General features: G+C 61.8%; 1 protein-coding gene across 35 annotated transcripts in view; it reads right to left on the bottom strand.

Moving 5' to 3' along the window:
- Positions 1-22,950, bottom strand: part of CAMK2G (calcium/calmodulin dependent protein kinase II gamma) — a 68,180-nt gene extending 45,230 nt beyond the window's left edge. For 10 of the 35 annotated variants that reach the window (XR_014796849.1, XM_084904845.1, XM_084904842.1 and 7 more), the window contains exons 1-3: positions 22,740-22,918; positions 20,419-20,513; positions 7,801-7,860 (exon numbers count right to left, since the gene is read on the bottom strand). Coding sequence is in view for 32 of the 35 variants with exons in the window: in XM_084904845.1 (XP_084760971.1) it covers positions 7,801-7,860; positions 20,419-20,513; positions 22,740-22,903 (319 nt within the window). In the remaining 3 variants the exon portion in view is untranslated. Of the gene's footprint in view, positions 1-7,800; positions 7,861-20,418; positions 20,514-21,966; positions 22,225-22,739 lie in introns of those variants that run through there. The other 25 variants (XM_084904866.1, XM_084904844.1, XM_084904870.1 and 22 more) reach the window with 11 other exon arrangements.
- Positions 22,951-27,089: the final 4,139 nt, after the last annotated feature.

The raw sequence follows: 27,089 nt of genomic DNA, 5'->3' as shown, positions 1-27,089 counted from the left end.
ACCCTCACCCCCCCCACCCAACCCCCACCCCCACCCAGCCTGCCCGGACCCTCACCCCACCCCACCCCACCCACCCCACCCCACCCCCACCCACCCCACCCCACCCCCACCCACCCCCACCCAGCCTGCCCAGACCCTCACCCCACCCCACCCCACCCACCCCCACCCGGCCTGCCCGGACCCTCATCCCACACCCACCCCCACCCAGCCTGCCCGGACCCTCACCCCCCCCACCCCACCCACCCCCACCCGGCCTGCCCGGACCCTCACTCCTACCCACCCCCACCCAGCCTGCCCGGACCCTCACTCCTACCCACCCCCACCCAGCCTGCCCAGACCCTCACTCCTACCCACCCCACCCACCCCCACCCAGCCTGCCCGGACCCTCACCCCTCCCACCCCCCCCCACCCAGCCTGCCCGGACCCTCACTCCTACCCAACCTCACCCAGCCTGCCCGACTCTCAAACCCCCACCCCCTGCCTGTCTGGACCCTCATCCCCCACCCCACCCAGCACAGCAGGGCTGAGGCCCAGGCAGGCCCAGGGCCTATGCCCAGACAGGAGGCACTGGCACCTGCCCTTCCCCGGGAGGCCACACACGGAGCCCAGGTGGGAGGGAGCCGGGCAGGGAGTCAGGAGCAGCAGCAGGAAGGCTCCCCTCCCAGGCCACCCGCCCAGAGAAGGGGGCGGGGTGGGCGCCCAGAGAAGGGGACGGGTGGGCGCCCAGAGAAGGGGGCGGGGTGGGCGCCCAGAGAAGGGGGCGGGGTGGGCACCCAGAGAAGGGGGCGGGGTGGGCGCCCAGAGAAGGGGGCGGGGTGGGCGCCCAGAGAAGGGCGGGGTGGGTGCCCAGAGAAGGGGGCGGGGTGGGCGCCCTGAGAAGGGGGCGGGGTGTGCGCCCAGAGAAGGGGGCGGGGTGTGCGCCCAGAGAAGGGGGCGGGGTGGGCGCCCAGAGAAGGGGGCGGGGTGTGCGCCCTGAGAAGGGGGCGGGGTGTGCGCCCAGAGAAGGGGGCGGGGTGTGCGCCCAGAGAAGGGGGCGGGGTGTGCGCCCAGAGAAGGGGGCGGGGTGGGCGCCCAGAGAAGGGGGCGGGGTGGGCACCCAGAGAAGGGTGCGGGGTGTGCGCCCAGAGAAGGGTGCGGGGTGTGCGCCCAGAGAAGGGGGCGGGGTGGGCGCCCAGAGAAGGGTGCGGGGTGGGTGGGCGCCCAGAGAAGGGGACGGGTGGGTGCCAGCCAGGCTTCCCGAGACAGAGGGCGGCGAGGAAGGCCGTATCTGAACACGACGGCGATGGCTCCGGGTGTCTGGTCCCGCCTGTCGAGAAAGCTTACTGGGGAACGAGAACAAGGGGGGACACCTCATGCGCCCCCTCGGCGCCTCCCTGGCAGAGTCTGTTCCTGCGTCCCAGCCCCGTGGTGGGCAAACGGCAGCTCGCCAGCCACAGGCGGCTCTTTGGCCCCTTGAGTGCGGCTCTTCCACAAAACACCACGGCCTGGGCGAGTTTATTTTGAAGAATAAGTGGCATTAGAAGTTTAAGTTTAAAAAATCTGGCTCTCCAAAGAAATGTCAACCGTTGTCCTGTTGACACGTGGCTCTGCTGATGGATGCGTTTGCCGACCACTGGCCTGGGCACCGCGCCCAGCGCTTCACACGCGGGTTTTACCAACTCGCACTGACTCCGGGGGCCGGGCACTTCCCCTCACCCGCCCTGACAGGAGAGGACCCTGAGGCTCCGGAGAGACCCCTCCGGGTCGCACCGCGGGGCAGAGCTGGGACGCGAACCAACACAGACTGGCACCAGGTCCCAGGGACGGTCCCTCCCTCGATCCTGTGAGCCCGCCCCCACCGGCCCGGCCACCCGGACTCCCTCCGCCCGGCCACCCGCACCCCCCTGAGGCAGGCTGGCTGTCCGGCCCGGACCGCGGTGAGCACAGGGGGCCTGGCCCGCCGCACGGAGCTTCCAGGGAGCGGGGAAGGCAGGCAGCCTTCCGACCGGCACTTACACCAGAATGGAACCGAGCTGACAGCGGCGTGGCTCAGTGGATAGAGCCTCGGCCTGCGGACTGGAAGGTCCCGGGTTCGATTCCGGTCAGGGGAATGTACAGTGGTTGCGGGCACATCCCCAGTAGGGGGTGTGCAGGAGGCAGCTGGTCGATGTCTCGCTCTCATTGATGTTTCTAACTCTCTATCTCTCTCCCTCCCTCTCTGTAAAAAAATTAATAAAAAATATTAAAAAAAAAAAAAAAAAGAGGAATGGACTGAGCGGGTGGGCCGGAGGGCCGGGGGGGGGGAGTGAAGGCGGCGATGGGTGTGTGCAGTAAGACAGCCGCCGCCCCGCCCGTCCGCAGCGACAGGAGGGCAGGAGGCCACGGAGGGCAGACGCGCCGGCAGACGGGAGCGCGGGGAAGGAGTGGGGTGTCTGTGACGGGCGGCGATAAGCCTAATTACTGCCCTTCGCCGGCGGCGGAGGGACAGGCCCAAACCGCTCCGGTCCTCTCGCTGGGCATGCTTCCTACCTCCAACGACCGACACAGCCACCACCCAAACCCTGCGGCTATTTCCAGTTCTTTAAAAACCACCCACCTGCCGTGGCTCCTGTGCTCAGTGGTTAGGGTCGGCCCCCCACGCCGAAGGGTCCCGGGTCCGGTCCCCAGTCAAGGGCACCTGCCTGGGCTGTATGCTCAGTCCCGATCCCTGCCCGCCTTGGGGCTGAGTGTGGGAGGCAATCATTAGCTATGTCTCTTTCACATCCATGTTTCCCTCCCTCCCTCCCAGCCTCTCCTCTACTCAATCTAAAAATCAATGGAAATAATATTCTCAGGTGAGAATTAACAAAAAAACAAATACAAAAAAAAAAACACACACACACACAAAAACCCACCCAACAACATGCCATATTCTAACTAACAAACTGTGGTCAGCCGAAACCGGTTTGGCTCAGTGGTAGAGCGTCGGTCTGCGGACTGAAAGGTCCCAGGTTCGATTCCGGTCAAGGGCATGTACTTTGGTTGCGGGCACATCCCCGGTAAGGGGGTGTGCAAGAGGCAGCTGGTCGATGTTTCTCTCTCATCGACGTTTCTAACTCTCTCTCCCTCTCCCTTCCTATCTGTAAAAAATCAATAAAATATATTTAAAAACAAAACAAAACAAACAAACAAACTGTGGTCAAAAAGTACTGAAAGTGTCCTGTCCGCACCCACAGCACACACACACAGTAGGAAGGCAGTCCTGTGGCTGGGGCTCCGGGGGGCCCGAGGACGCCCCCGGGAGTGGTGGGCAGGGATTTAGGGCTGTTCAGTCACGATTCAACGTTTCCTTCGTTTTCTCTGCTGCTATTTTTGCTGCACTTACTGGTAGCTGAGCGGGCCCGGAGCCCAAGGCAGCCGCCGGGCTGAAATACCTTGCGAACCGAGCTGGGGCTGGGCGTCTGGGAGAGCTCACTCCTGGCAGTCAGCGTCTGTTTGCGTCTCCACTGACCCCCCAGGCCTCCTCTGCTCGCTGAACCCTCACAACTGCCCACAGAGGCGCCAAGGACACGACGGAGGCACCAGTGACACAATGTGCCGGGGGGAAAAATCACAGCCACCAACCGGCAAACCCCCCATCCAAACCTGGCCTCCGCGCCAGAGCCACAGACCTCTGCGTCTCCATGGCGACGGTCCGCGGACCAGCACCGTGAGCATCACCTGGGGACCAGGGAGCTCAGGTCCACCCAGCCCCCCTGAACCCGGTCGGAATTTTAACACGTTCCCTGGGAGATCCGCTGAATTTTAACACGATCCCTGGGAGATCGGCGAGTGAGCGCGAAGGAAGCAGTGAGAGCAGGGCTGCTCTAAACCACAGGGCGGGCCCGGGAGGGAAGCCGTGGGGCCGCTCAGCACGGAGGAGCAGGACGGAGTCTATTCATCAGAGGGATCTAGAGCAGGGAGCGGGCAGATCACAGGCGGGACACCCGCCACTCAACCTGGACGGCCCGCACTCCCGCCGTCTCCTCCTCCTCTCCACTCCCCTCCCCCAGCCGCTCTCCTGGGCTGGTTTGGCTCTGCAGGACAGCGCAGCACCAATAGGATTTTATTTATTTATTTTTTAAAACCGCCCATTAGCAGAGTGTTTTCCAGAGCGATGTGGGTTCTCAGCAAAACTGAGCAGACCGTGCACGGGGCTCCCACATACCCTCTGTCCCCCCATATGCACAGCCTCCCCCCCTCTCCAGCTCCCCCGCCAGAGGGGCACAGCCGTGAGAGCGGAGGAGCCGACAATGACACGCTGTCATCGCCCGGAGTCCACAGCCTCCAGGAGGGCTCCCTCTTCCAGGACGCTCAACACTCCCGGGACAGAACAGACGGAGCTGGGGAGCCCTCACTCCCTGCACCAGGCCCCCTGCTGAGCCTGACCCTGAGCTCTGTGCTCTCAGCGTCCTCGGTTCCGCACGCCCCTCGGCGGCCGCGTGTGCCCCTGCGGGACGGGGTTAACGCGGCCGGAGCCAAAGGGCCCCCCGCGCTGCAGGATGGAGCGGCGGAGCGACGAGGGGAATGGTGAATGAGGCGGGACAGCACTGCCTCCTCTCCTGCCACAGGCCAGGTCGGAATCCATGGCAACCCCGGCCTCCTGGGCCCACCGCTCGGTCTGCCGCATCGCCAGGAGGCCTGGTTCCCACCGGAAGCCGGGCAGCCTGGCCAGCCAGCTCTCCCAGGACACCGTCCCGGCTCACCCTGTACCCCCCCCCCCCCCCCCCCGCCCTTGACCCCAGCAGAGAGCCTCAGGCCAGCATCCCGCAGGACCTGGGAGCGGGCGAGAAATGCAAGCACTAGGCAATCAGATGCTAACCAAATGCAAGTTCCAGGCCATCAGATGCTAACCCAGTGAGTGTGGCCTGCCCGGCCTGTCCTGGGTCCCGCTGCTTCCCCACGGAGCAGATGGCCGGATGGACGGTCTCTCCATCTGCCTTAATGCTGACGTGGGGGCAGGTGGTACAACGCACGGGCTATCACACGGAGAATAGTCGAAAAGGTCAAAAAGTATACATCTAATTTCTAGGAATACATTTTTTTTTTTTTAAAGGTTAGAAGTTTTTTTCCAACTAGAATCCCATTTAAAAAAAATGTAGATTCTTCATACAATTGTTTTAAGGATTAAACTTTAAAAAAAAAAACATTTTATTTTATTGATTTTTCACAGAGAGGAAGGGATAGAGAAGTAGAAACATCAAGGAGAGATACATTGACCAGCTGCCTCCTGCACACCCCCCACCGTGGGTGTGCCCGCAACCAATGTACGTGCCCTTGACTGGAATCGAACCTGGGACCCTTCGGTCCGCAGGCCGACGCTCTATCCACTGAGCCAAACCGGTTTCGGCTAGAATCCCACTTTTTAAAATTTATTTCAGAGAGGAAGGGAGAGGGAGCGAGAGATAGAAAACATCAACGATGAGAGAGAATCATGGATCCGTAGCTTCCTGCACGCCCCACACTGGGGACTGAGCCTGCAACCAGGGCCTGAGCCCTGACCGGGGATCGAACTGTGACCTCCTGGGTCACAGGGCGATGCTCCAGCAGGGAGCCACACCGGCTGGGTGAGATTCCACCCCTGCGCCTTCGCCCTGCCCCACCATGTGGCCGGCCACGCCCGCGCTGCGGGTGCTGCAGACCTGGCTCTGCCTCCTGCCTCCTCCCCTCCCCTGGTTCTCCTTCCTCCTGGGGGCAGCTTGTCGCCGTTCTACGAACTGGTCACCGGGAGCTTCAGGAGAGGAAGCTGCTGCCACAGACACCGAGGCCCAGAGTGAGAACACCGACGTGCCTCTGTGCTCGTGCCTGGCTTTCGTTACCCACTGGCTTTTTCTTCCTGTTCTAGAGCGTCCAGGGCAGAAGTCACAAACTCACAACGCAGGCAGTCAGGCACCATAGGGGGCGCCCCGGGAGGAGACAGGGAGCGCAAGGCCAGAGGCCAGTGGGCTGGGGGGCCACCCGGGCCGGGCCCGGCTGACTCTCAGCACACACAGACGAGGGCTCAGCAGAACCCAGCCTCCTGATTCGAAAGACTAGGAAACGGAGTCCTTTCAAAATGCAAAATCTCATTTTTAAACACTGACTGGCAAATGATAAAAAAAAAAACTATATATATTTTTAAGTCCCTGGGGCACAACCAAATGTGGTGGGCGCCAAGACAGATGCCTCAAATTCCTTCGCTATCATGTTAATTGTTCCTGCACTCACCTAAGTATGAGGCCATCCTTTTACTTTTTATCCGATCCCAGGGGTTTCCCACCGCTTTGCTTTCTCCCGCCTCCTTACTCCATCACCAATGAATTTCACGTCACCCACCTATGTCCCTCCTTTGATTGCAATGTATAAATACAAATGTAACCCTCCATTCTCCGGAGCATTATCTCAATCCATTGAGGTTCTGCTTTCCGGCATATGTCGACAGTTTGGCTCAAATAAACTCACAAAAATTCTTAATAAATAAATAAATAAATAAATAAATAAATAAATGTGTGTGTGTGTGTGTATATATATATATATATATTTTTTTTTTTAGACCACTGAGCCAGCCAAAACAACACACGCCTGGACCTGTGCCTGCTGCCCTGGGTGTGTCTCTCCGGTGCCGTCTCCAGGTGTGAGCCCAGCTCCGAGGTCCCCCGGAGCCCGGGCCGGCCGGCCGCGAGGTGCTGGGTCTGGCCGGGCAGAGGGCGGCCTGGCTGTGCCAATCTGCTCCGGGGTAACCCTAGCTGCTGATTGTGATCTGTAAAGCCCTGCAGGGCCGGTTCCGGTTACCTCTCCCCTCGGTGGAGCACGGCCTCGGCTCTCCCGCAGCCGCCCGCGTGAAGCGCTGACCCCGGGCCTGGGGAGCGGGGGCGGAGGCAGCGGCAGGCTCGGGCAGGCCGCCCACGCCCGGCCCCGGCCCCGGCCGCGCAGAGCGGGGGGCCTCCGGGCGCTGTGGGAGCCCCGGTATTTAAGCTGTGCCTGCGGAGCGCGGGACACGTGTTTTGTGTGTGATGACTCGGGGCTTTCAGTGAGAACCCAGGAGATGCTCCCTGCACCGCCTCGCGCCGAGCCCGGGGTTCCCGCTCCGCCGCCGCAGCCAGCCCGGCTCTGCCCTCCCTGCGAGGAGCGCCACAATCGGGGCCAGCGCGCTTGGCAGAGACCGTTTCAGCCGAACAATGCAGAACCGAGCGGAGTGGGCCGCGGCAGGCAAACCTCCGCAGGCTTTCGGAACAGCCAACAATGTGCTCTTGTCCCCCACGTCGGGTGGGAGCAGGGAGAATGCCTCCTCGCTCCTCTCCTTCCCCGTCCACGTGGCTCCTGCCACCCTCTCCTCCAGGCAAGCCTGCGTCCCCGGCTCCGGGAACACAAACAGGGCACCATGGAAACCCCCAGAGTGTGCACGGCACTGCAACGGGGACAAAACTCTTTCAAAAGAGTCCAGAAACAAAACCCGGACCGCGGAGGGCCCCGGTGAGGGACACCAGCCCAGAGCCTCACACACTGAGCGGCCCAGGCCTCAGCCCAAAGACAGGAGGAGGAGAGGAGGAGGGGAGACACGGAGCATGTGACCTGCTCCGATCCCGCACACCCCAGCCCTGAGATGGCACCGCAGGCACGAAGACACCCAGGTCTCAACACCAGAATGCCCCCGAGCTCCGAGCCAGACACGGCTGCTTCCCCGCGTGGGAAAGACAAGGCAGCAGGCGAAGGCCCAGGGGCAGAGGTAGTTCCACATACAAAACAGCAGCAGCGAGCCTCTGCTCTCCAGCCCCCGCTACAGAACGCCCCAGAAACACAGCACTCGCACAGACGTGCACTTACCGATGTTTGGATGCTTCAGAAGTCGGCATATCCGGGCCTCGCGTTCTAGCTTCTGGTGATCTAAAAGCAGAGAAAAACCAAAAGCCATCAACCACACTTTCTACTTGTGGCCACCTGGCCATTCACACTCGTTCGGTTCTTAGGCCCCGACTTGGTGCACTCGGACAATTTGCTGAATCAACGCAGCAAGTCACAGCAATCCTGGGACAGGCATTGTGACCGACCCCTTCTCCAGGCGAGGAATGGCTTAGGGAGGGAATTTGAATCCAGGTCTTCCACGGAGCCCCCGGTCCTCTTCCCCGCTACTGCAGGGCTCTCCCTGGGCCAGGGAGTCCAACACCTCTTTCTTTATACGTATATTTTATTGATTTTTTACAGAGAGGAAGGGAGAGGGATAGAGTTAGAAACATCGATGAGAATCATCTATCAGCTGCCTCCTGCACACCCCCCACTGGGGATGTGCCCCGCAACCAAGCTACATGCCCTTGACCGGAATCGAACCCAGGACCCTTCAGTCCCCAAGCCGACGCTCTATCCACTGAGCCAAACCGGTTAAGGCCAAAACCTCTTTCTTGTTAGAAATACTACGAATAGCTAAGTTTTACTGAGCACCTCCTATGTGAGCAGGCACTGTGCTAGGGGTTGCATATAGTTTCTACGTTAGTCTTCACAGCAACCCTAAAACATAATGGTGCTGGCAGCGAAGGTGATGGTGATTTGAAAAAATAAAGAGGCAATATTTATCTTGCGCTTACTTCTACACCAGGCAGATACATCTTTTTTTATTTTAATCTTCACCCAAGGATATGTTTTTATTGATTTTTTACAGGGAGAGGGGAAGAAGGGGGGGAGGGGAGAGAGAGAGAAACATTAATTGATGGCCTCCCGCACGTGCCCCAACTGGGGATCGAATTCACAACTCAGGCATGTGCCCTGACCAGGAATCAAACCTGCAACCTTTCCATGCATGGAACGATGCTCCAACCGAGCCACACTGGCCAGAGCTGGCAGATACACCTTTTAAAAATATATATTTTTATTGATTTCAGAGAGGAAAGGAGAGGGAGAGATAGATCAATCAGCTGCCTCCTGCATACCCCCTATTGGGGATCAAGCCTGCAACCCGGGCATGTGTCCTGATCAGAAATCAAACCCAGGACCTCTTGGTCCATGGAATGACACTCAATCCACTGAGCACACCAGCCACACTCTTTTGATTGACTGATTGATTGATTGATTGGTTTTAGAGAGAGATCGAGAAAAGAGAAACATTTACCTGTTGTTCTGCTCTTATCTATGCATTCATTGGTTGCTTCTTGTCTGTACCCTGACTGGGGATCGAACCCACAACCTTGGTGTATCAGGATGACACTCTAACTGAGCTATCCAGCTAGGATCAGGGGTAGGACCTTTCTGAGGGGTGCTTTCCTGAGTTCCTACCGTAACAAGGGGCTTAATAAGTGTTTTATCAATAACGTCCACTACGGCTGTAATAACTATTACTTACTAAGCACTTACTGTATGCCAGGCAGAGGCATGGATTATTTTATCTTATCCTTACAAAAATCCTGGGCGGCAGGGGATCTGATTAGCCCCATTACACTACAAACGAGGAAGCCGAAGCTTAGACAGTTAAAGTGACGGCCCAAGGTCACACGGGCGGAGGGCCTGAGCCCCCCCCCCCCCCCCCCGCTATGCTATGCCGACAGGGTAAAGAGAAGTGAGAGCATCCAGTAACAGCTCCAAGTCACCCCAACATCTGGGGAGCACAGTCCAGGTCACCCCAACATCTCCGGCCCAGGCAGATGCCTCCCCGTCACACCTGCCGAGCCACTGCTGCCTCCCTTGCCAGGGGATCTGCCCACCCGCCTCTCCTAAACAGCAAGGGCCTCTGTGAGGCCCCCGGGACTCCCACACCCTCCCTCTGGTGAGGTGCCCGCGCCGACACCGAGGCCCAGAGGGGTAAATCACCTGCCGCAGGCCCTCCAGCCCGGGACCAGGCATTCTGAGACGAGGCGGGGGTTGCAGGCTGGAAGGAATTCGTATTTATTGTCTCGCCACCACCCCCGGCTTTGTGCGACACGTTCCCGTCACGACGCCCTGCTTTGTGGAAGGAGGAGGCAGGGACGGGCAGGGATTAGTTCCTGCGGCCCAGCTAATCCGTCCAGCTGCCCGGGATCTGGGTCAGGCCTTCCTTCCCGGCCTCGCTGCGGCACGGACACGGACCAGGCCCCGGCCAGGAGAGCCCAGGTCCCCCCGCTCCCCCATCGCCCAGGGCCCTCCGTCCCGGGGACTCTCGGAAGGTGAGGTCGTCCAGGAATCCAGCGATAGCCCTGCCCGGTGCAGAGGGGCTGGCTTCTCCCGATCTGGCCGGGGGAGCGTCCGAGCGCCCGCACCTGGGGCGGGAGGTCCCCGCTGGCCGGCCGGCCCCAAAGCTGCAGACCCACCGGCTCTCTCTGGCCGCGCACCTGACCGCCCTCCACCCCCGGCCCCCGGGCTTGGCTGCCGGGGCAGGTGCAGACAGCATCTCACTCTGCGGAGGTGGCAGCCGAGGGGAGGCCCGGAGATTAACATTTATCTCCTCCCTTAAGTCTCCCGCCGGCTAATGGTTACAGTCCCACCACGGCAGCAGCAGCGGCACTAAAAATAAGGCCCCCGGCTCTCCTGACTCAGAGTGGGCCGCGCAGGGAGCAGACCAGGCTCCCCGCTCCTCGAAGGCGCTGCCGGGGCCCGGGGGGCCCCTCTGCTCAGGACCCCTTAGCCGGACCCCCATGCCGAGCAGCTGGGCCCCGTCCCGGGGGTAGCCTGTGTCCTCTCAGCCCCGGCTGAGCCTCGGCCTTGCTGCTCGGATCCTCGGCCGTGGAATCCCGCCATTCCCGCATCAGGTTGGAGTCCAGCGGCCCAGATCGAGTCCCGGCGGTGCCACGTCAGGCGCGTTCTTAAACCCACCTGAGCCCCGTTCTTCATTCATGCATTCATTCATTCATTCATTCATTCCAAAAAATATGCACTGCGGCCTGCTCTGGGACAGGACCCGTTCTCCATGCTGGGGTTACGGCCGTGAACAAAACAGACAAAAAAAAATCTCTGCCCTCCGTCACGGAGCTGATACTCTAGTGGGGCTGGGTCGGAGGGAGGGACAGACAAGAAGAAGCGGATGGCGTGGCACGTGCTTACGTAGAAAAATAAAAGAGGGGAGAGGGGAGAGAAGAGGGGAGAGAAGAGGAGAGGGGAGAGGGGAGAGGGGAGAGGGGAGAGGGGAGAGGGGGGTCGGGGAAAGCCTCAGCAGGGAGGCGGCGTCTGACTAGGACCGAAGGAGGTGAGCCGTTTGGAAGCGTGGTCTCACTTCTAACATGGAGGTGACGGCCCTGGCCAGTGTGGCTCAGTGGATAGAGCATCTGCCTCAGGAGTGAAGGGTTTGATTCTGGTCAAGGGCACACACCTTGGTTGCAGGCTCCATCCCGGCCCTAGAGGCAACCAATCGATGTGTCTCTCTCACGTCGGTATTTCTCTGTGTGTGTCTCTCCCCCTCCCTTCCACTCTCTAAAAAAAAAAAAAAAAAAAAATCAATGGAAAAATATCCTCAGGTGAGGACTAAAAACAATAACAACGAAAATAATAATAATAATAAAATGGAGGTGATGCCCGGCCGGTGTGGCTCAGTGGTTGAACATCGACCTATGAACGAGGTCACGGTTGGATTCCTGGTCAGGGCACATGCCCAGGGTGCAGGCTCGATCCCCAGTGGAGGGTGTGTAGGAAGCAGCTGATCAATGATTCTCTCTCATCATGGATGTTTCTCTCTCTCTCCCTCTCCCTTCCTTTCTGAAACCAATAAAAATATATTACAAAAATAAAAAATAAGATAAAACAGAGGTGAGTTAAACGAGGTGACTGAGCGAGTGCTCGGCACGGTGCTGGGCACACCCAGAGCCGCCTTCCCCGGGGCCCGGTGACAGGACAGGGAGGCCTCTCGGGCAGGGCGCTGTGGCCGGGGCTGGTACCAGAGGCACCGGGAGAGTTCCTCTGCCTGAGCCGGACAGGCCCCAGGCACCCCGCACACCACGGAGCCCTCTGCCGGCTCCATCCGCCGTCCCGGGGGAGGGGCGCTCCCCCCTGGGTCCACCGTCTGCTGGTGAGGGTCAGCATCAGGGCCCTCAGAGCGCGGGGCCTCCTCTTCCGCAGCTCCAGCCCGGCCGCCGGGCGCCCTGCCATCCAGCGCTGCTCAATGAGCCGCGGTTTCTGCCGACCACACTCTCCCCGCCTCCTCCCACCACGCACTCCGCCAGCACCCCGGCCTCTCCGCTCCCGTCTGCTGTCCCCCCTCCACACGCGCTCTGTCCTGCAACCCCCTCCAGGGCGGGTCCTGGTCTGGGGAAAAGCAGGGCTCCGCCTGGCAGCAGGAGGATTCAGGAACCAGTGAGGCGGGGAGAGCATCTTTCCCGGCGCCGAAGGCCGTCCAGGCCGAACCCCGCATCCCCGACCTCCAGAGGGACCGGGCCCTGCACCGCCCTGGTCCCCGCGGGAGGTCCAGGCTCGGGCTCAGCGGCCCAAGGTGGCCACCCACCAGCTGCTCCTGTCGCAAAAGCAGCCTCTTTCCTCCAGACACACCTCCTTCCCGTGACCCCTGACCTCGCCGCTCCCCGGGGACGGCCTGGACCTGCCCGGGCTGACCTTCCCGCCCACCTTTCCACCGGGCTCGTCCCCGCCCCCCGCCCCCCGGCCCAGCCCCCCCTTCCTGTTTGACAACAGCCACTTCCCGCTTTTGCACGGGGCCACTTCCTGCCGCCTGTGTGCGCCTGCCATGGAGAGGCCCACCCTGCCGGCCCTCAGCCCAGCTCCAACCACAGCCCTCTGCAGGCCCCCCCCCCTCCAGAAGCAGAGGTGGCAGCAGAGCAGAAAGCAGAAGCGCCTGTTATCAGGGCCGGCACGGCCCCGCCCGGCAGCCCACCCGGGGCAGAGCCCCTGCGGGCCCGGCCCCTCCTGCCTCTGCCCACGCAGCCCTTCCAGACGGGCCCTGGGCTCCGTCCGCAAAGGCGGGCACCCTGCACAGAAAGGGCAGCACCGGGGGGGGTCCCCTGTGCCCAGGGAGGCAGGAAGGAGAAGCAGGCGGCGAGGAGACGGCCTGCAGCCGAGGGGCGGGCAGAGCCCTGGAGCCACCTCTCCCCGGGGCCCCCAGGGGAGCAGCCCCTCCAGGTGCACGCTCCCCCCCCCCGGGGGGTCAGGGGCCGGGGGAGGGGGGGAAGGGGGGAGGGGCTGGCCACCGTTTCTCCGGCCCTGCAGGGGCCTGCCCGCTGACTGGGTGACATTTCTCTAAAACCACAAATGCCAGCAACTGGTTTCACGTAAGACGCCGCTGCCACCCAAACACACGGCCTCCCGAGAGGGGGAAAGGACCCGGCCGGAGCCCTCGCCCTGACCCGGGGACCCTCCTCAACCCGCTCTCAACGACACCCTGGACTTCCCCAAAGGGAATTTCGAGGGATTGTGCCTGTGGCCCTCACGAGACCGTGAGCAGCGTTCCAGAGCCCCATCCACTCCCGATGCTCCACCGGGGGTGGGCTCCCCGCCTCCCGAGCCCCCTGGCACCCACTGTGAGCAGCAAGGGCGCGGGCGGGATCTGGCGTCCCAATCCCCGCGCTCCGGCTGCCGGTGCCCAGCCCCTGGCCTCGGTGCTGACGGAGGCCGTCCCAGACCGCAGTCCCGCCGACCTCGCCCTGACACTGCGCCGCCGCCGCGGCCCTTCCTCTTGGCGTCTCACCGTAGAGGTGCAAAGTCTCCCATTAAAAGCGCAGCCCGGCCGCCCTGTGCGAGCCAGGGGGCATGCGTGGCCTCTCTTCCCTCCACACCCACCCGCCCGGGAGCCAGCGGAGGGCTCGGAACGCGAGCGCCCGGGGCCGGCGGGCGCCACGTGAGCCCCACGTGAACGGCGGCTCCGTCCTCCGGGCTGGCGCCCGCCCGGCTCTCCCGCCCGGCTCTCCCGCCCGGGCGCGGGCAGCTACAGCGGCCACTCCGAGCCCCGAGCCCCGCTTGGCTCTGACGGAGGAGGCGGCAGAGGGAAGAGGTGCCAAGAAGTGTCCCGCAGCAAAAAAGTCTCCCGAACCAGCTCGGACGGACGGACGGACGGAGGAGAAAGCCCCACGGGGTCCCCAGCCCTGGGCGCTCTGGACACGCTCAGGGGCCGGGGCAGGGCCAGCCGCCGAGCCCGCCGGGCCCCCGGCAGGGCTGTGGGTGCGGGCGGCCTGTGCCCACTGTTTTGGTGACATTTCCTTCGTGGTAACCGGCCCCAAGTAAACCATCCCAGGAAGCAGCCCCTAAAAATAGATCCTCCCAGGGCAGCAGCAAGCAGCGGGGAGGGGAGCGGGAGGGGGACAGAGGGGAGCAGATGAGAAGCTGCTGGGGCCCAGGAAGTAGCGATGGGCTGTGGGGGGGTGTGTGTGGCTGGAACGCCCCCCACCGTAAGGGGGCCTGTACCCAGACACCTGGGCACAGCCCAGAGCGCGGCCTCAGCCGGCGGGAAGGAGAGGTTTCCCCCTGGGCTCGGAGCGCTGGGCCTCGCCGAGAGGTGTGGAGGGGCCCGTCGGGATTCACCGCGGGAACAAAATACCCAGAAATTGTGTTTTCAAGGGAGGAGCCACGGGGCAGCGAAGGCCACATGGCCTGAGCGCACTGGGGTCCGGGCACGGGCACAGCCATCGGCGTCGCTCCGGCTCGCCGCACGCAGCACTTCTGTGCCTCGGTTTCCCCGCCGGCCCACGGAGGGGCAGGCCCGCCGGTCCAGGGGAAGACGGCGAAGGGCCTCTGCTGAGAGGCACTCGAGAGGTGCAAAGTGCCCATCTCCTCCTGTCACCACGCTTCTGGCACCCCGGGGGTCAGGCCCTGCGGGCCTGCCAGGGCCGCCGGGCGGGCGGGCGGCAGACGGAGAGACGGGGGCAGAGCCCATCACACCCACTCCTCCTCTCCTTCCCGTCCCGGCCTCCGTGGAGAACGGGGGCAGCCGCGCGCGGCTAGGGTTTCAGCACCGCCCAGAGGCTCAGGCTCGGGCACCGCTTCTGACGGGGACCAGGACCAGCCGCTGGGAGAAGGCAGGGGCCTCGCCGACGGGACGGGACCACCTTCCGACCTCCGTCCCCAGTCCCTCCGGGAAGGCGGGCGGAGGGCAGGGGGCAGGCCGGCGCAGATGAGCCAAGTCACTCAGCTCCCGGCGTGGCCGCACGGAGCCGGCCGGCAGCAGCCCTGGCACAGAGAAGGGCCTCCAGGCTGCTCTCTCACCCACAGGAGGAAGAGCCGGGGAGGGAGCTCAGTCACTGATCTGCAGGATGCCCATGTCTCCGTCAAAAGAGAAAAATGGGCCAAGACCGGTGTGGCTCAGTGGATAGAGCGTCGGCCTGCGGACTGAAGGGTCCCGGGTTCGATTCCGGTCAAGGGCATGTACCTTGGTTGCGGGCTCATCCCTAGTAGGGGGTGTGCAAGAGGCAGCTGATGGATGATTCTCTCTCATCGACGTTTCTAACTCTCTCTCCCTCTCCCTTCCGCTCTGTAAAAAGTCAGTAAGATATATTTTTTTTAAAAAAAGAAAAAGAAAAATGGCCTGTGTTGTCCGGAGGAGGAAAGCATGGCTCTGTGTACAACCTCCTCCGATGCTTTCACAAGTTCCCGAGCCCCAGCACGCCCGCCCGCGCTGCCGAGATTTCTCTTCCTCCTCCCCCGCCCGCTGCCGCTCCACCCTCCCCTCCCTTCACCCAGATCCTTAACGGGAAAGTCTCACTCGGAGATGCCACAGGGGACACAAATGTCATGGGGCTGCTCAGGCCAGCATGCAGGGGGTGGGGACTCTCAGCTGGCACCACCCGGGGGATCCTATTTCAGTCCCCGGGGCCAGCTGGACCCAGACAGGGCCAGCCTTTGCCCTTCGGGTGGCCAACATCCCTCAGCCCCAGGCACTCGGCTCGCCACAGCCCTGCACACGGACGGACGGACGGAGGTCCCGATCCGGGAGCTCCGAAGGAGGCCCCACATCACAGCGCGGCCCTGGGCGCACAGATGGCCGCATACCGGCAGAGCCGCCACCTGGGGACGGCTGGGGAAACGTGTGTCTGGTGAATCTCAGCGAGCATGGCAAGAGCAGTTGTCAGTGCCGTCGCTGAGTTTAGATGGCGTTTCTTAAGAGCATGTGGCTCAGGGACCCACCTGCATGTGGATTCTAGAACCCCACCCCAGACACCCGGAAGCAGAGTCTCTGTGGCTGGAGCCCGGGAACCTGCATTTTCACCAGAACGCAAGGGGATCCTTCTGTGCTCTCACCCTGGAAGCCACTGCTTCGAAGCGTTCCCACATTGCCCCGGAAGGCCGGCCGTCAATGACGGGGAACCCTAAGCGACCCTGTCTTCCTGCCTCTCCAACCTGCATTACGTCCCAAGCACAGGTCCCTGCTCTCACCTGTGCTCTCCCGACAGCTCCGCCAGGCCTGCAGGCTGGCTCCACGGAGCAAAAATGGGGAACCCGAGCCAATTCCAGGGTATAAGGGTCCCAGCAACTTGGCTCGGAGGTTCCCGAGAGCCAAAGCCAAAAGGCAACCACGATGGGCTCGGGGGTCCTTTTAATCTATTCATTCAACACACGGATGCTCTGTATAGACCAGGTACTTTGCAAGCCCATGCCCCCACGCAGTAAAGAAACAGATCTGGTCCCTCCTGTCGCCTCCCAGGCCGCTAGGCAGAGGAAAGCTTTGGTTTACGTTTACTTCAATAGAAATTACTTCACATAGGGTATACAGACTGAAGAGGAACATCTGTTAATCGATATTTTCCCATTGATTATTAGATTGGAAGGATAACAGGGAAAGAGAGAGAGAGAAACACTGATGTGAGAGAGACACATCGACTGGTAGCCTTCCGTATGCACCCTAATGAGGGCCAGGGATCGAGTCTGCAACCGAGATACGTGCCCTTGACTAGAATTGAACCCGGGACCCTTCAGTCCATGGGCTGACATTCTAGCCACTGAGACAGACATACATACACACATACACAAACAAACAAACAAACAAATAAATATAGCAAGCGCATAACAGATTTCAAATATTGCTCCTGGTAGCATCTCTTAGTAAGGCCAAGTACCCATCGTAGAGAAAAGCAACTGGAAGGAAGATACATGGTCCAAATACAGAGGTTTCTTAGATGCTAATTGTCCCAAGAATAAACCCTAAACTACGTAGAAGAAAGGAAGGACCCTTTGCCCTTCAACTGCAGCGACGTGGGGCAGTGTCTCGGATGCAAGCAAGGGAGCAGGATATGAAAATGTTATGCGCCACGAGGTGAAAATCTATAGGCATATGAATAAAGATAAGGGAATAGGAAGATTTAAAAATAAAAAAAGACATAAGGGCTCAGGCTCCGGGGGGGGGGGGGGGGGTTGCTCTTAAATCTTAAAATAACGACTTACCATCGCCATCACCTGGCCCACTAGCGCCTGCATCCAGGCCTATTTTAAATGCCTCCCTCAGCCTCGCAGGGCGCTCAGCCTGGCACCACGGGTTCCATGAAGAGCCCCAACGCCACACCTACCGCTGCCCCGGAGCAAAGGGAGTGACGCGATGTGACTCCCGGTGACCTGCCGCGGGCAGGGCTGCAAGGACAGTGGGCCACGCACCGCCCCACGCGCTCCCCGCCCTGCAGCCCAGCCACCAGCGGGCCCGAGGCCACGACGACGACAGGAAGCCACAGGGAGGGTTCCGTCCAGAGCTCCCACCCGCAGGCCAGGTGATCTCTCCTCCCCGTGCCTCCCGGCCACCTCGTCCTGAATGCCAAGGAGAGGCAGCTCGATACCCTCCTCTCTCTCTCTCTCTCTCTCTCTCTCTCCTCTCTCTCTCTCCTTTCGGTTCCCGGCTCGGGGGGAATCAACAGCCAGGGAGGAGCGCGGGCAGGGACGCTCGGCCAACACCGCGAGCCCCTTCCAGACCCTCCGGGCGCCCCCGGCCGGCCCACCGCATTCCCAAACACCGCGAAACCCAACACCCGCGGAGCCCCAGACAGACAGACAGCGCCGGGGAGTGAAACCCAGCCCCGGCGGCTGCTCCTTTATAAAATATACAGCGTAAACCGAGAGGCTGCCGGAAGGAAGCCGCAGCCTTCACTGCCGAACCCCGTGGGCTCCGGCCTCGCGGGCCCCCCGGCCCAGCCTCTCCGGGAGCTCGTCCCCGACGCCCACACTGACCGCCAGCCCGCCGCAGCCCCCGGCGTGCTCCCTCCATCTCCAAGACAACACCCGCCCCCTCACGCTCCCACCTCCAGACAGCGCTGGCACGCACACACTCCTGACCCCTCCGGTTGGCATCGGTGCCCACCAGCCAGGGGGAGAGGGCCTCCGTCCCAACGCTAACCTGGCACACAAGCCCCGCGACGGAGCCCCAGTCTTGGCATCACCGCCTCCAGAGAGGGGGCGCTGCTGTCTGGAGCACAGGATCTCACACAAGAATTTCCTTATTGAGAGGGGGGGAAAAAATCAAAGAGAAATCAAACCTCCCCCAGCCTAGGCAGAGGAAGGAGGATCATCAGGCGCGAAAGGCAGGACAAGGCTGAGAGGAGGGGAGGAGGATGAGAAGGAGACGTGACTGCCCAGGCCAGAGAAGTTCAGGCCGGCAGGGAGGGAGTAGAAAATGACAGCCCAGCCGAAACCAGTGTGGCTCAGTGGATAGAGCCTCGGCCTGTGGAATTGAAGGGTCCCGGGTTCAATTCGGGTCAAGGGCATGTACCTTGGTTGCGGGCACATCCCCAGTGGTGTGTGGTGTGTGTGTGTGTGTGTGTGTGTGTGTGTGTGTGCAAGAGGCAGCTGATCGATGATTCTCTCTCATCGATGTTTCTAACTCTCTATCCCGCTCTCTTCCTCTTTGTAAAAACTCAATAAAATAAAAAAAAAAAAAATATGACAGCCCAAGGCGGGCAGCTCTACAAAGTTACCTCACCAGCTATCCCCCGCACCCCGAGTCGGGCTCCCAGTCATCTTTCCGACCCTTGCCCCCGCCCCTGGGTCAGAGGACACTGGTGAGGTGGGAAAGAGCAAGCGTGACATGAGGAACGGAGACACCAGGCCACCCCGGGGCTGTGCCGCGTGGACGCGGGAAGGGGCGCGCTCCCAGGCTGCCACCTCCGCCCGCACCCTGCAACCCTGGCCAGAGGATGTCTGCCAGCGAGCACGGCCCCCCGCCACCCCCCCTCCCGGCACCCCAGGGGAGGAGTGCATCTGACTGCCCACGTATCTCTATGGTAACCACTGCCTCCGATGCAAGGTACCCAGAGAGAGAGGAAACAAACAAATAAGTCAACTTTATAGCCGACGGTGGAGCAGCGGCAAGAGGTGGGGGCTGGGAGGACGCGAGACAAGCTCTGGCAGCGGGGACGGCGAGAGGGCTCCCGGCCAGGAGGCAGACACAGGCCCCAGGACAACCGTCCACTGACAGCAGCCCACTGTCCTCTCTGTGGGGGCGTCCAGCTTCTCCCATGCCTGGGGCATCTGCTCCCTCTCTTATCCTAGAGATGCCTGCGTCCAGATAGCCTTCCCCCGTCTGCCCCCAGGCTTCTGTCCTGGCTCCTCACGTATCTAAGGCATCCCACCGCCCAGCCCGGATTCCCTGCTCCGAAGCTCATAAAATGTGTCCCCCTCCTCCTGCACCCTGCGGCGCTCGCTCGATGACCTAACCCCTCCACATACCTCCGGACTCACCAGACCTGTTCGCAGGGCACTCCGCACACTGCTGGGCCTGCACCTATCAGATGAGGTGAGCTTGGCAAGCACCCAAGGCAAGGTTCAGGGAGTGTAGGTGCGAGGTGTGGAAGCCAGGGCCTGACCCTCCGGCTTCAGGTGTGTCAGGCGCTCGGGAGGATCTCACCAGCCAGGCTCCAGGGCCTGGCCCTCCCTCGTCCTCAGACCCCCGAGGCAGGCGACGCGGCTCCCACCCAGGCCCGGCCATTGAGAATTCCAGGCCACGAGGCATCACCCCGCTCCACCCAGGACAGGCTGCATCTGCTGCCTGCACCACCAACTTTGTAATTTGATCAAAAAAAGCAATCAAGTTCATCTGGCAGGATTTGTTCCCAGAAGCCCTCGCCAGTAGCTGCCTCCTCTGATGTTTACAGATTCCCTTCCCCTGGGAGTCTGATCTGCCGCCTGGTGGGCAGGGGGAGGCTGGCTTGTCAGAGCTGTTCACTTGCTGCGTCTCCATCCTAAGTCACCGCGGGGGCACGGGGACGAGGACAGACCGGGAGCAGCCACCGCTGCCCCCAACACACACACAGACTCCAGATGCCCCAGACGGAGAGAGAGCTCTCCGGTCCATGCTGCCCAGCACCCCCATGTCCCCCCTTCTCTTTAAAGCCACGCTCCCTGCGCCTCCAGGGACCGCTCCTCCCTGCCGCGACCTACCTCTCTCACACCTCCTCACGCATCTGCCTGAGCACTTCGGGTTTCCCATACAACTCCTTCCCCGGCTTCGAGGTCCACCCCGCAATCCCAACCCGCCTCCGAGGGCTAAAATGCGCGACCCCAGCTCCCTGACCCTCTTCAGAGGAAGCGAGGACCCTGGAGACACCCCAGGGAGACGCCACGCTGGGGAGCACTCACCCCGGGCAGACAACTTCTTGGTGTTGATGATTTTTGCTGCATACTCCTGCGTGGAGGTCTTCTTCACACACCTGCGGACCACAGAGAAAGCACCCCTGGAGGGAGAAGGGGGAAAGAACTGGGACACGGAGCACAAGAGAGTAACACAGACACGCTTCAGGTCCGAGGGCAGGGGATGCTCCCATCCACCTTTCCTCAAAACCACACACACACACACACACAGGCCAGCTCAGTGACACACAGCACTACCCAACATGGGGCAGAAGAGGGGGCCACTGCCTGACACTGAGCAGATGTGTGGAGGGAGGACCACCCCACTCCCCCCCCCTCCAGCGCCTGGTCCCTGGGCACAGAAGCCACGCCCCCGGCCTCAGGCCGCACCTCGGGAGCTGGTGGGCATCCTGCTTAAGGCACACACACCTGCTGCATCACAAGGCGGCCCTGCAGTCCAGCCCGGAGAGCCAGGGGAGGGCACAGAGCCCCGGCCTGCTCCCCGCAGGAATAGTTGGAGGTAGGGGAAGGGGAGATTAGAAAGAGAGGGTATAACCCCCTGGGAGAGAGAAATCTCCCTCAACCAGCGGGAACGGTGGTGCGGAAAGTGCGGCTCAAATCTCCCACCACCGTCTGCGGCCCGCTGCGCCCCGGCTCCGCTGAGGGCACGGGGAGCGGGGGTCCAGGTGTGGGTCTCCTCCGCAGCTCCCCTTTCCTTCCCCTTCCTTTTCCCCTTCTCTGCCCCTGCCCCTTCCCCGGGGTGATATTTCCCTCTCCTCTCCTCCTCCCCAAAGGGAGCTCGCACTCTCCAGCTCTGCAAACGTCCAGGGGGGCGGCGGGGCGGGGGCCGCAGTGGCCGCTCGGCAGGCGCTGCGGTGGGGATGCGGGAGGGGGTGCGGGAGGTGGGGTGCGGGCGGGCGGGGGCTGCGGCGGCGGCCGGCTCCGCGGCGGGGCGGGGAGGGGGCTGCGGCGGCGGCGCGGGGACCACTGCAGGGGGGGGAGGGGCCGGGGTGCTGCAGCGCGGCCGCAGCCTGCGGGGCCGGGAGCCTGGACGCGGGGCCCCGGCGGGGGGCGGGGCCGAGCCCCACACATCCCCCCCCCCCCCAATACACACACACACACACCCCGGGGCACCGCAGCGCGGCGGGAGCTGCAGGGCCGGGAGGGTCCTGGGCGCCGGGCGCGGGGCCGGGGGACAGGGCGCTGGGGGAGCTCCCGCGCAGGGCGGGGAGGGGATGCGGGCGGCCGGAGGGTGCGGGAGGGGCGGGGCTGGAGGGCGCCCCGGAGCGGTCCGGGGGCTGCGGTCCCCGCGGCGGGATGCAGAGCCCGGGCAGCTGCTGCTGCGGGGCGCGGAGGGGCTGCGGGCCGGGGGCCGGGGCGCCGGGGGCGCGGGGCCCCGGGGGCGGCGGCGGGAAGGCTGGGGGTGGGGCGGGCCGGGGGCGCCGCAGCGGCCGGTGCAGGCGGGGGGGCGGGGCGAGCGCCGCAGAGCGCCGGGCGGGCGGCGGGCGGCGGGCGGCGGGGGCCGGGGCCGGGGCGGCGGGCGGCGGGCGGCCGTACTTGCCGAGCTCCTCGAAGAGCTGGTAGTCGTCGGTGAAGCGGGTGCAGGTGGCGGTGGTGGCCATGCTGGCGGCGGGCGGACGCGGCGGTGCAGCCCGCGCCGACGTCGGTGCACAGTCACCGCCGCCCGGCCGAGGGAGCAAGAGGAGGAGACGGGGCTGAGCCCGGCAGCACCGCGAGACTTTACCGGGGAGCGCGCGGAGGGAGGAGGGAGGGAGCGCGCGGCGACACCCCCGCGCCGCCCGCCGCCCCGCCCCCAGCCCGCCGCCCGCGCCGCCCGGCCCGCCCCCGGGGAGGGGCCCGCCGCCGCCCCGCCCGCCGCCCGGGAGCCGCCCGGCCGGCCGGGGCGCAGGGCGCGGAGGGGAGGGTCCCGCACCGGCCCCGGGGGGAGCGGAGAGGTTGGCAGCCGGCGGGCTCGGCCCGGGGCGGACCCTGCCAGGCGCGCCCGGCGTCTGTGAGCCGGGATCGTGCAGGGATCTGGGCCTCCGAGCTCCCTAGCGGGGGCCCCTCCGCCCCGAACTCGATCCCAAGCCCCCAGCCCCGCTCCCGGCGGCGCGGGAGAAGACCAAGGTCACAGGTCCGAGCCAGACCGCAGCTCCCCGCCCTGCAGGCCCGCTCCCGCCGCCTCCCCGCGGGAAGCTGACAGTCCATGGAGCCTGGTGCCAGGCAGCATGGGGATCGCCGTTAGATAAGCGCCGTCAGACACCGCTCGTCCAGGGAGGCCAGGCCGGGCCAGGGATGCAGGTGCAACTCGGCCGGCCGCGCCGACCTACCGACCGGGAAGATGACAGACGTCCTTTCTCAGGCCAGCGATGGCAGAGATGAAATGGGGAACGAATCGAAAAGGCCCCGTGCTGTATGGGTGGGCTAGAAGAGCAAGGGGACGATGGCAGGAGAAAATGTTCCCATTTTCTTGCAGGACACCCCGTGCTTCCATTGGATGGGGCCCATCACGCTTTGCAAGGGTGTGTGGACTGGGAGAACTGGAGCAAGGCTGTCTGTCTGAAGAAGGAACTCAGGGCAGACTGCCCGGCTCTGTCTTCTGGGCAACCCACTGACTTCTGACCAGCAAGCCGCACAATCCTTCCCAACCTCAAATGCATTATCTGAACGCCGAGGGGGATGATAGTATCTACCTCACAGCGTTGTGGGTATGAAATGGGCGAGGGCACAGGCAGCACTCAGAATAGTACCCGGCGCTTCGTTAGAACAGCGTGAGCTGTCATTATTTGCTTAACATTTGCCTCCCCGCTAAACGGTAGGTTCCCGTAGGCAGGGTCCCTGCCTCCTTTGTTCACTGCGGTCTGTACACCCAGCCCCGGACCTCGGTACATAAATATTTGTGCAGTGACCTCCCTGGGGCGCCGGCAGGGCAGAGGCAGCTACCATCCTGTCCTCTGTCCCCCGCTGTCAGAATAGGGTGGCACCCAGGCCCATAACTGTCTAGGTAGAGGGGAAGCTGGCTGGGGCAGGTACCTGGCCTGCCCGGACCTCTAGACCCCAAGTCAGAGGCCAGCCCCACCCGGGCGGGCAGGCAGGCGGCGCTCAGCCAACTGCTGCTGCAGCTCAGTCTTGATTACAGCGGGACGCCCACTGGGAGTCAGGCCTCCGCTGTCAGCAGGCTGGCTTGCCTGCAGAAGGCTGCTGGGAGGCTGAGAGTCCTCCCAGCCTCCCAGGCCACCTCCCTGAGGGGGGCGGGTGGAGCAGAGCTCCCCAAGAGGGCTCCTGTCCTTACCCCAAAAGTCCTGGGAGCCAGTCCCAAAACCCAGACTGCCCAGTGGGGAACATTAGGCAGACACCAGAGGGAAACGTGAACAGATTGCCTGGGAGGAGGGCAGAAAGGACCAAGAAGGAAAGGGCTGAGGTGACAGAACACCATGCCCCACCCCTCCCCAGGCAACAGGAAGTAAGGCGCTGAGGGGGAAGGCCACTTCCTATCTTGAACCCGGGTGAGAGCCTGGTTTCAGGTCCCAGCGTGGGGCAGTGAGACTGTGTACGAGGGAAGGACAGTAAGCCAGGAGTGTCTGTCGGTCGCCTTGAAGGCAGAGTGCACTCCCAAACAGGGGCTGCCTGTTAGTTCATCATCCATGTGCTTTCCCCAAGCCCTCAAGGCCGCTTGGTTCCTGACCTCCAGGTGCCGAACCTCCATGTTCATTATCACAAGGTGGAGTGAGAACACAGAGAGGGCGGAACACGCAGGAGCACAGACCAGCCCTGCCCTGGAGTCCCAGATCCCGGGCACCATCAGCCAGGGCCTCATCCCTGGCCTCTCCCGTGCCCGCGGGGAGAGGGGACCGCTGTGGACGGTGCTTCAGAGTGACCATATAAAGCCCTTCGCATCGAGTTTCTGGGTAAACGCAGGAGTGATGAGAGAAACATTGGGGTGAAGCCTCAGAACTGCCTCACAGTCATGGGTTAAGCAGACCCAGCCTCCTTTCGACAACATTGATCAGCTGCCTACTATGTGCTTGGCGCCGCCTCTCTGTGAGACATCCAAATAAAGTGGAGAATTCGAATGGACAACTATTAGAAGGAAACTCAAATCATTCTCTCCTTTTCCCTTTCTAGGTCTCCCTCCCATCTCCCTCCCTGACTCCCTCCCTCACTCTCTCAACAGCTCAGACTCTGACGTGGTGGCCGCAGTGGCAATCCACACACACACACACACACACACACACACCCTCCTGGATCCCCATTGCTGCAGCACCCACACAACCTCCAGCTACCCCACTGCAATTAGAGGAGAGATACATTTAAATAATAAGGAGTTCACCGGCTCCCTGCGCCTCAGTATCTATGGCAACCTCCAGGGGTCGGGGAGCTGCGGTTCCGGTTGCAGCCAGTCCCCTGGGCAGCACCGGCGCTCAGGCCTTGCGGTGGCGCAGAGCCGAGCGGGGCGCTGGGGATGACACAGGAAATAGGTGCCCTGATCGTCCCTGGAGGGCCCGCTGGGTGGGACCCTCCGCCCGCCGTCCTGCCCCATCTTTCTCTTCGAAGGCCCTGGAAATTACACCCTGGGACTGCCCTGAAGGAGAGGAGCTTCCCTCCCTGACTTTGGAATGCAGTGTTAGAGGAGAAAAGTACTTCTTCTCCAAACGTGAGGGAAACGGAGCAGTTGGAAATGAGGTACTTACATGCAAGGGGGCGGACACGCTCGGGAACAAAGAATAGTTACCCGTTTGTGAGGGGATGCTGTAAAGTAAATTGGAAAAGAATTCAGTTTTGTGCCCATGAATGGTTTTTCAATCCACGGGACACAGCACCCTACAGGTTCCATGGCCATGCCCTAGCAGCTGCTCAACATATATCGGGGTTCCACGTACTATTTTGTTGAAGGAGAGAGTCCCTGACTTAAAAAAAAAAAAGTCCCCGAGAGAAGTTTGAAACTCACTGGACCAGTGGCTGCTGCGGTGCCCTCCAACTTTAAGATTCTATGACTAATTTTGGAGAATTAGGGGTGATGAGGTCATGGCCTCTCTCCAAGGACTCTGAGAGAAGTATTTGTGGTGAGGCATTTGAGACTAGTGAGAAAATGTTATAATGAGGACAGGAAAGAGAAGAAGTTTGGCTGGTGTGGCCCGGTGGTTGAACATCGACCTATGACCCAGGTCATGGTTTGACTCCCGGTCAGGGGCACATGCCTGGCTCAATCCCCAGTGGGGGGGCATGCAGGAAGCAGCCTATCCATGATTCTCATTATTGATGTTTCCGTCTCTCTGAAATTAATAAAAATATACATATTTTTAAAAAGATAAGGAAAGACACATGAAAAAATTTAAATAAGCAACTCCCAAATTTCGGAGGGGGTGAGGGATGCCCTTCTCTCTCCTGAAGGCACATCCAATCACAACCACAGAAAAGCTGATACGACCCATCCCCTGTGAGAACTACTCCCCACCAAGCCACGTTGTCCCATCCCTCCGGTGTTCAGGAGCTGAAAAAAGAGATTAAGAACCACAGATTTAATCAACAACTGCAGTATTTCTTAACAGAGACTCGGAGATATGGAGGTGAGGGGCTGAAGGGTTGGGCATGGGGGATGAGAAACTGGGGTGAGAGGCTGAGGATCCTGGGGGTGAGGACTGAAGCCTAGGGTGTGAGGTGTTTGAATTGATTCATTTGTTTGAAAAGACTAGTCTCTGGTGGGTCTTAACAGGTTCAGATTTTCAAGTGGCTTGTAGGAGTGTGGAAGGTGAGGAACGCCGATTCTCCAGCCCAAGAGCAGTCTGGATCCAGCCTCCCCGTGATCGAGCCCAGGCCAGGGCTCCCTCTGCCTCTGCACCTCTCCACCAAGCCCCTTTAGATTATGCTCTCCTTAAATCAGAGGGCATCTGAGATGGTCTTGTATCCTCAGCCCCCAGCATGAGACCTAGCAGGCCGTAGTAGGTGCTCAGTAACTATTTGTGGAAAGAATGAAGAATTTGGGGCAAGAGGCCAATATATTTGGGACGAAGAGGGAGCACTGGCTGAGAGGTGACAGAGCTGTCATCAGAGGAAAATGAGAGTTGCCGAGGGGAGGGGCTGGCTGCCCAGGCAAGCAGGACCAAGCGGGGCAGGAAGAGCAGTGTGTGGGGCCCCCTGGTGGGCAGGCCTGAGGCACACAGGGTGCTGCTCAGGCGCAGAGGGAAAGCTGGAATGGGAATGACAGAGAGGTGAGGTGAAGATAATTAACACCACGATGGTAACTACAGTTTAGGGAGAGCTGGCTACGTTCAAGACACGGCACTGAGCACTTTACATAAGCTAAGCCTTTTCATCCTCACCCTCACCCTGTGAGAGGAGGAGCCTCAGCCCGTTTTACAGAAGAGGGACTCAAGTTGAGAAAGGCGAGGCCGCTTGCCTAAGGGCAAATAGCTAACCGGTGGTAGAGCCGGGGTGACCGGGGTGACCGATGGACAGGAAGTGAATAAAGAGCAGCAGCGTAGACCACCTCTGGATCTTTGTTGTAAATGGTGTGGAGGTTCCATTCGGATATGCTTCAACCACCAATGGGATCTAGATTGGAATCTTACATCCAAAGTGGATTTATCCCAATCTAGTCCCAGTCCCACATCCAGGAGCTCGCTTAGAGGTGTCTCATTCATTCCTTCACTCATTCATTCATTTCATGTCATCTGATTGGC

Source organism: Pipistrellus hanaki, assembly GCF_964339955.1.
Source record: "Pipistrellus hanaki genome assembly, chromosome: 14".
Classification (NCBI taxonomy): domain Eukaryota; kingdom Metazoa; phylum Chordata; class Mammalia; order Chiroptera; family Vespertilionidae; genus Pipistrellus; species Pipistrellus hanaki.
Note: the sequence above shows the minus strand (reverse complement) of the source record. Positions and strands in the feature narration are given on the sequence as shown.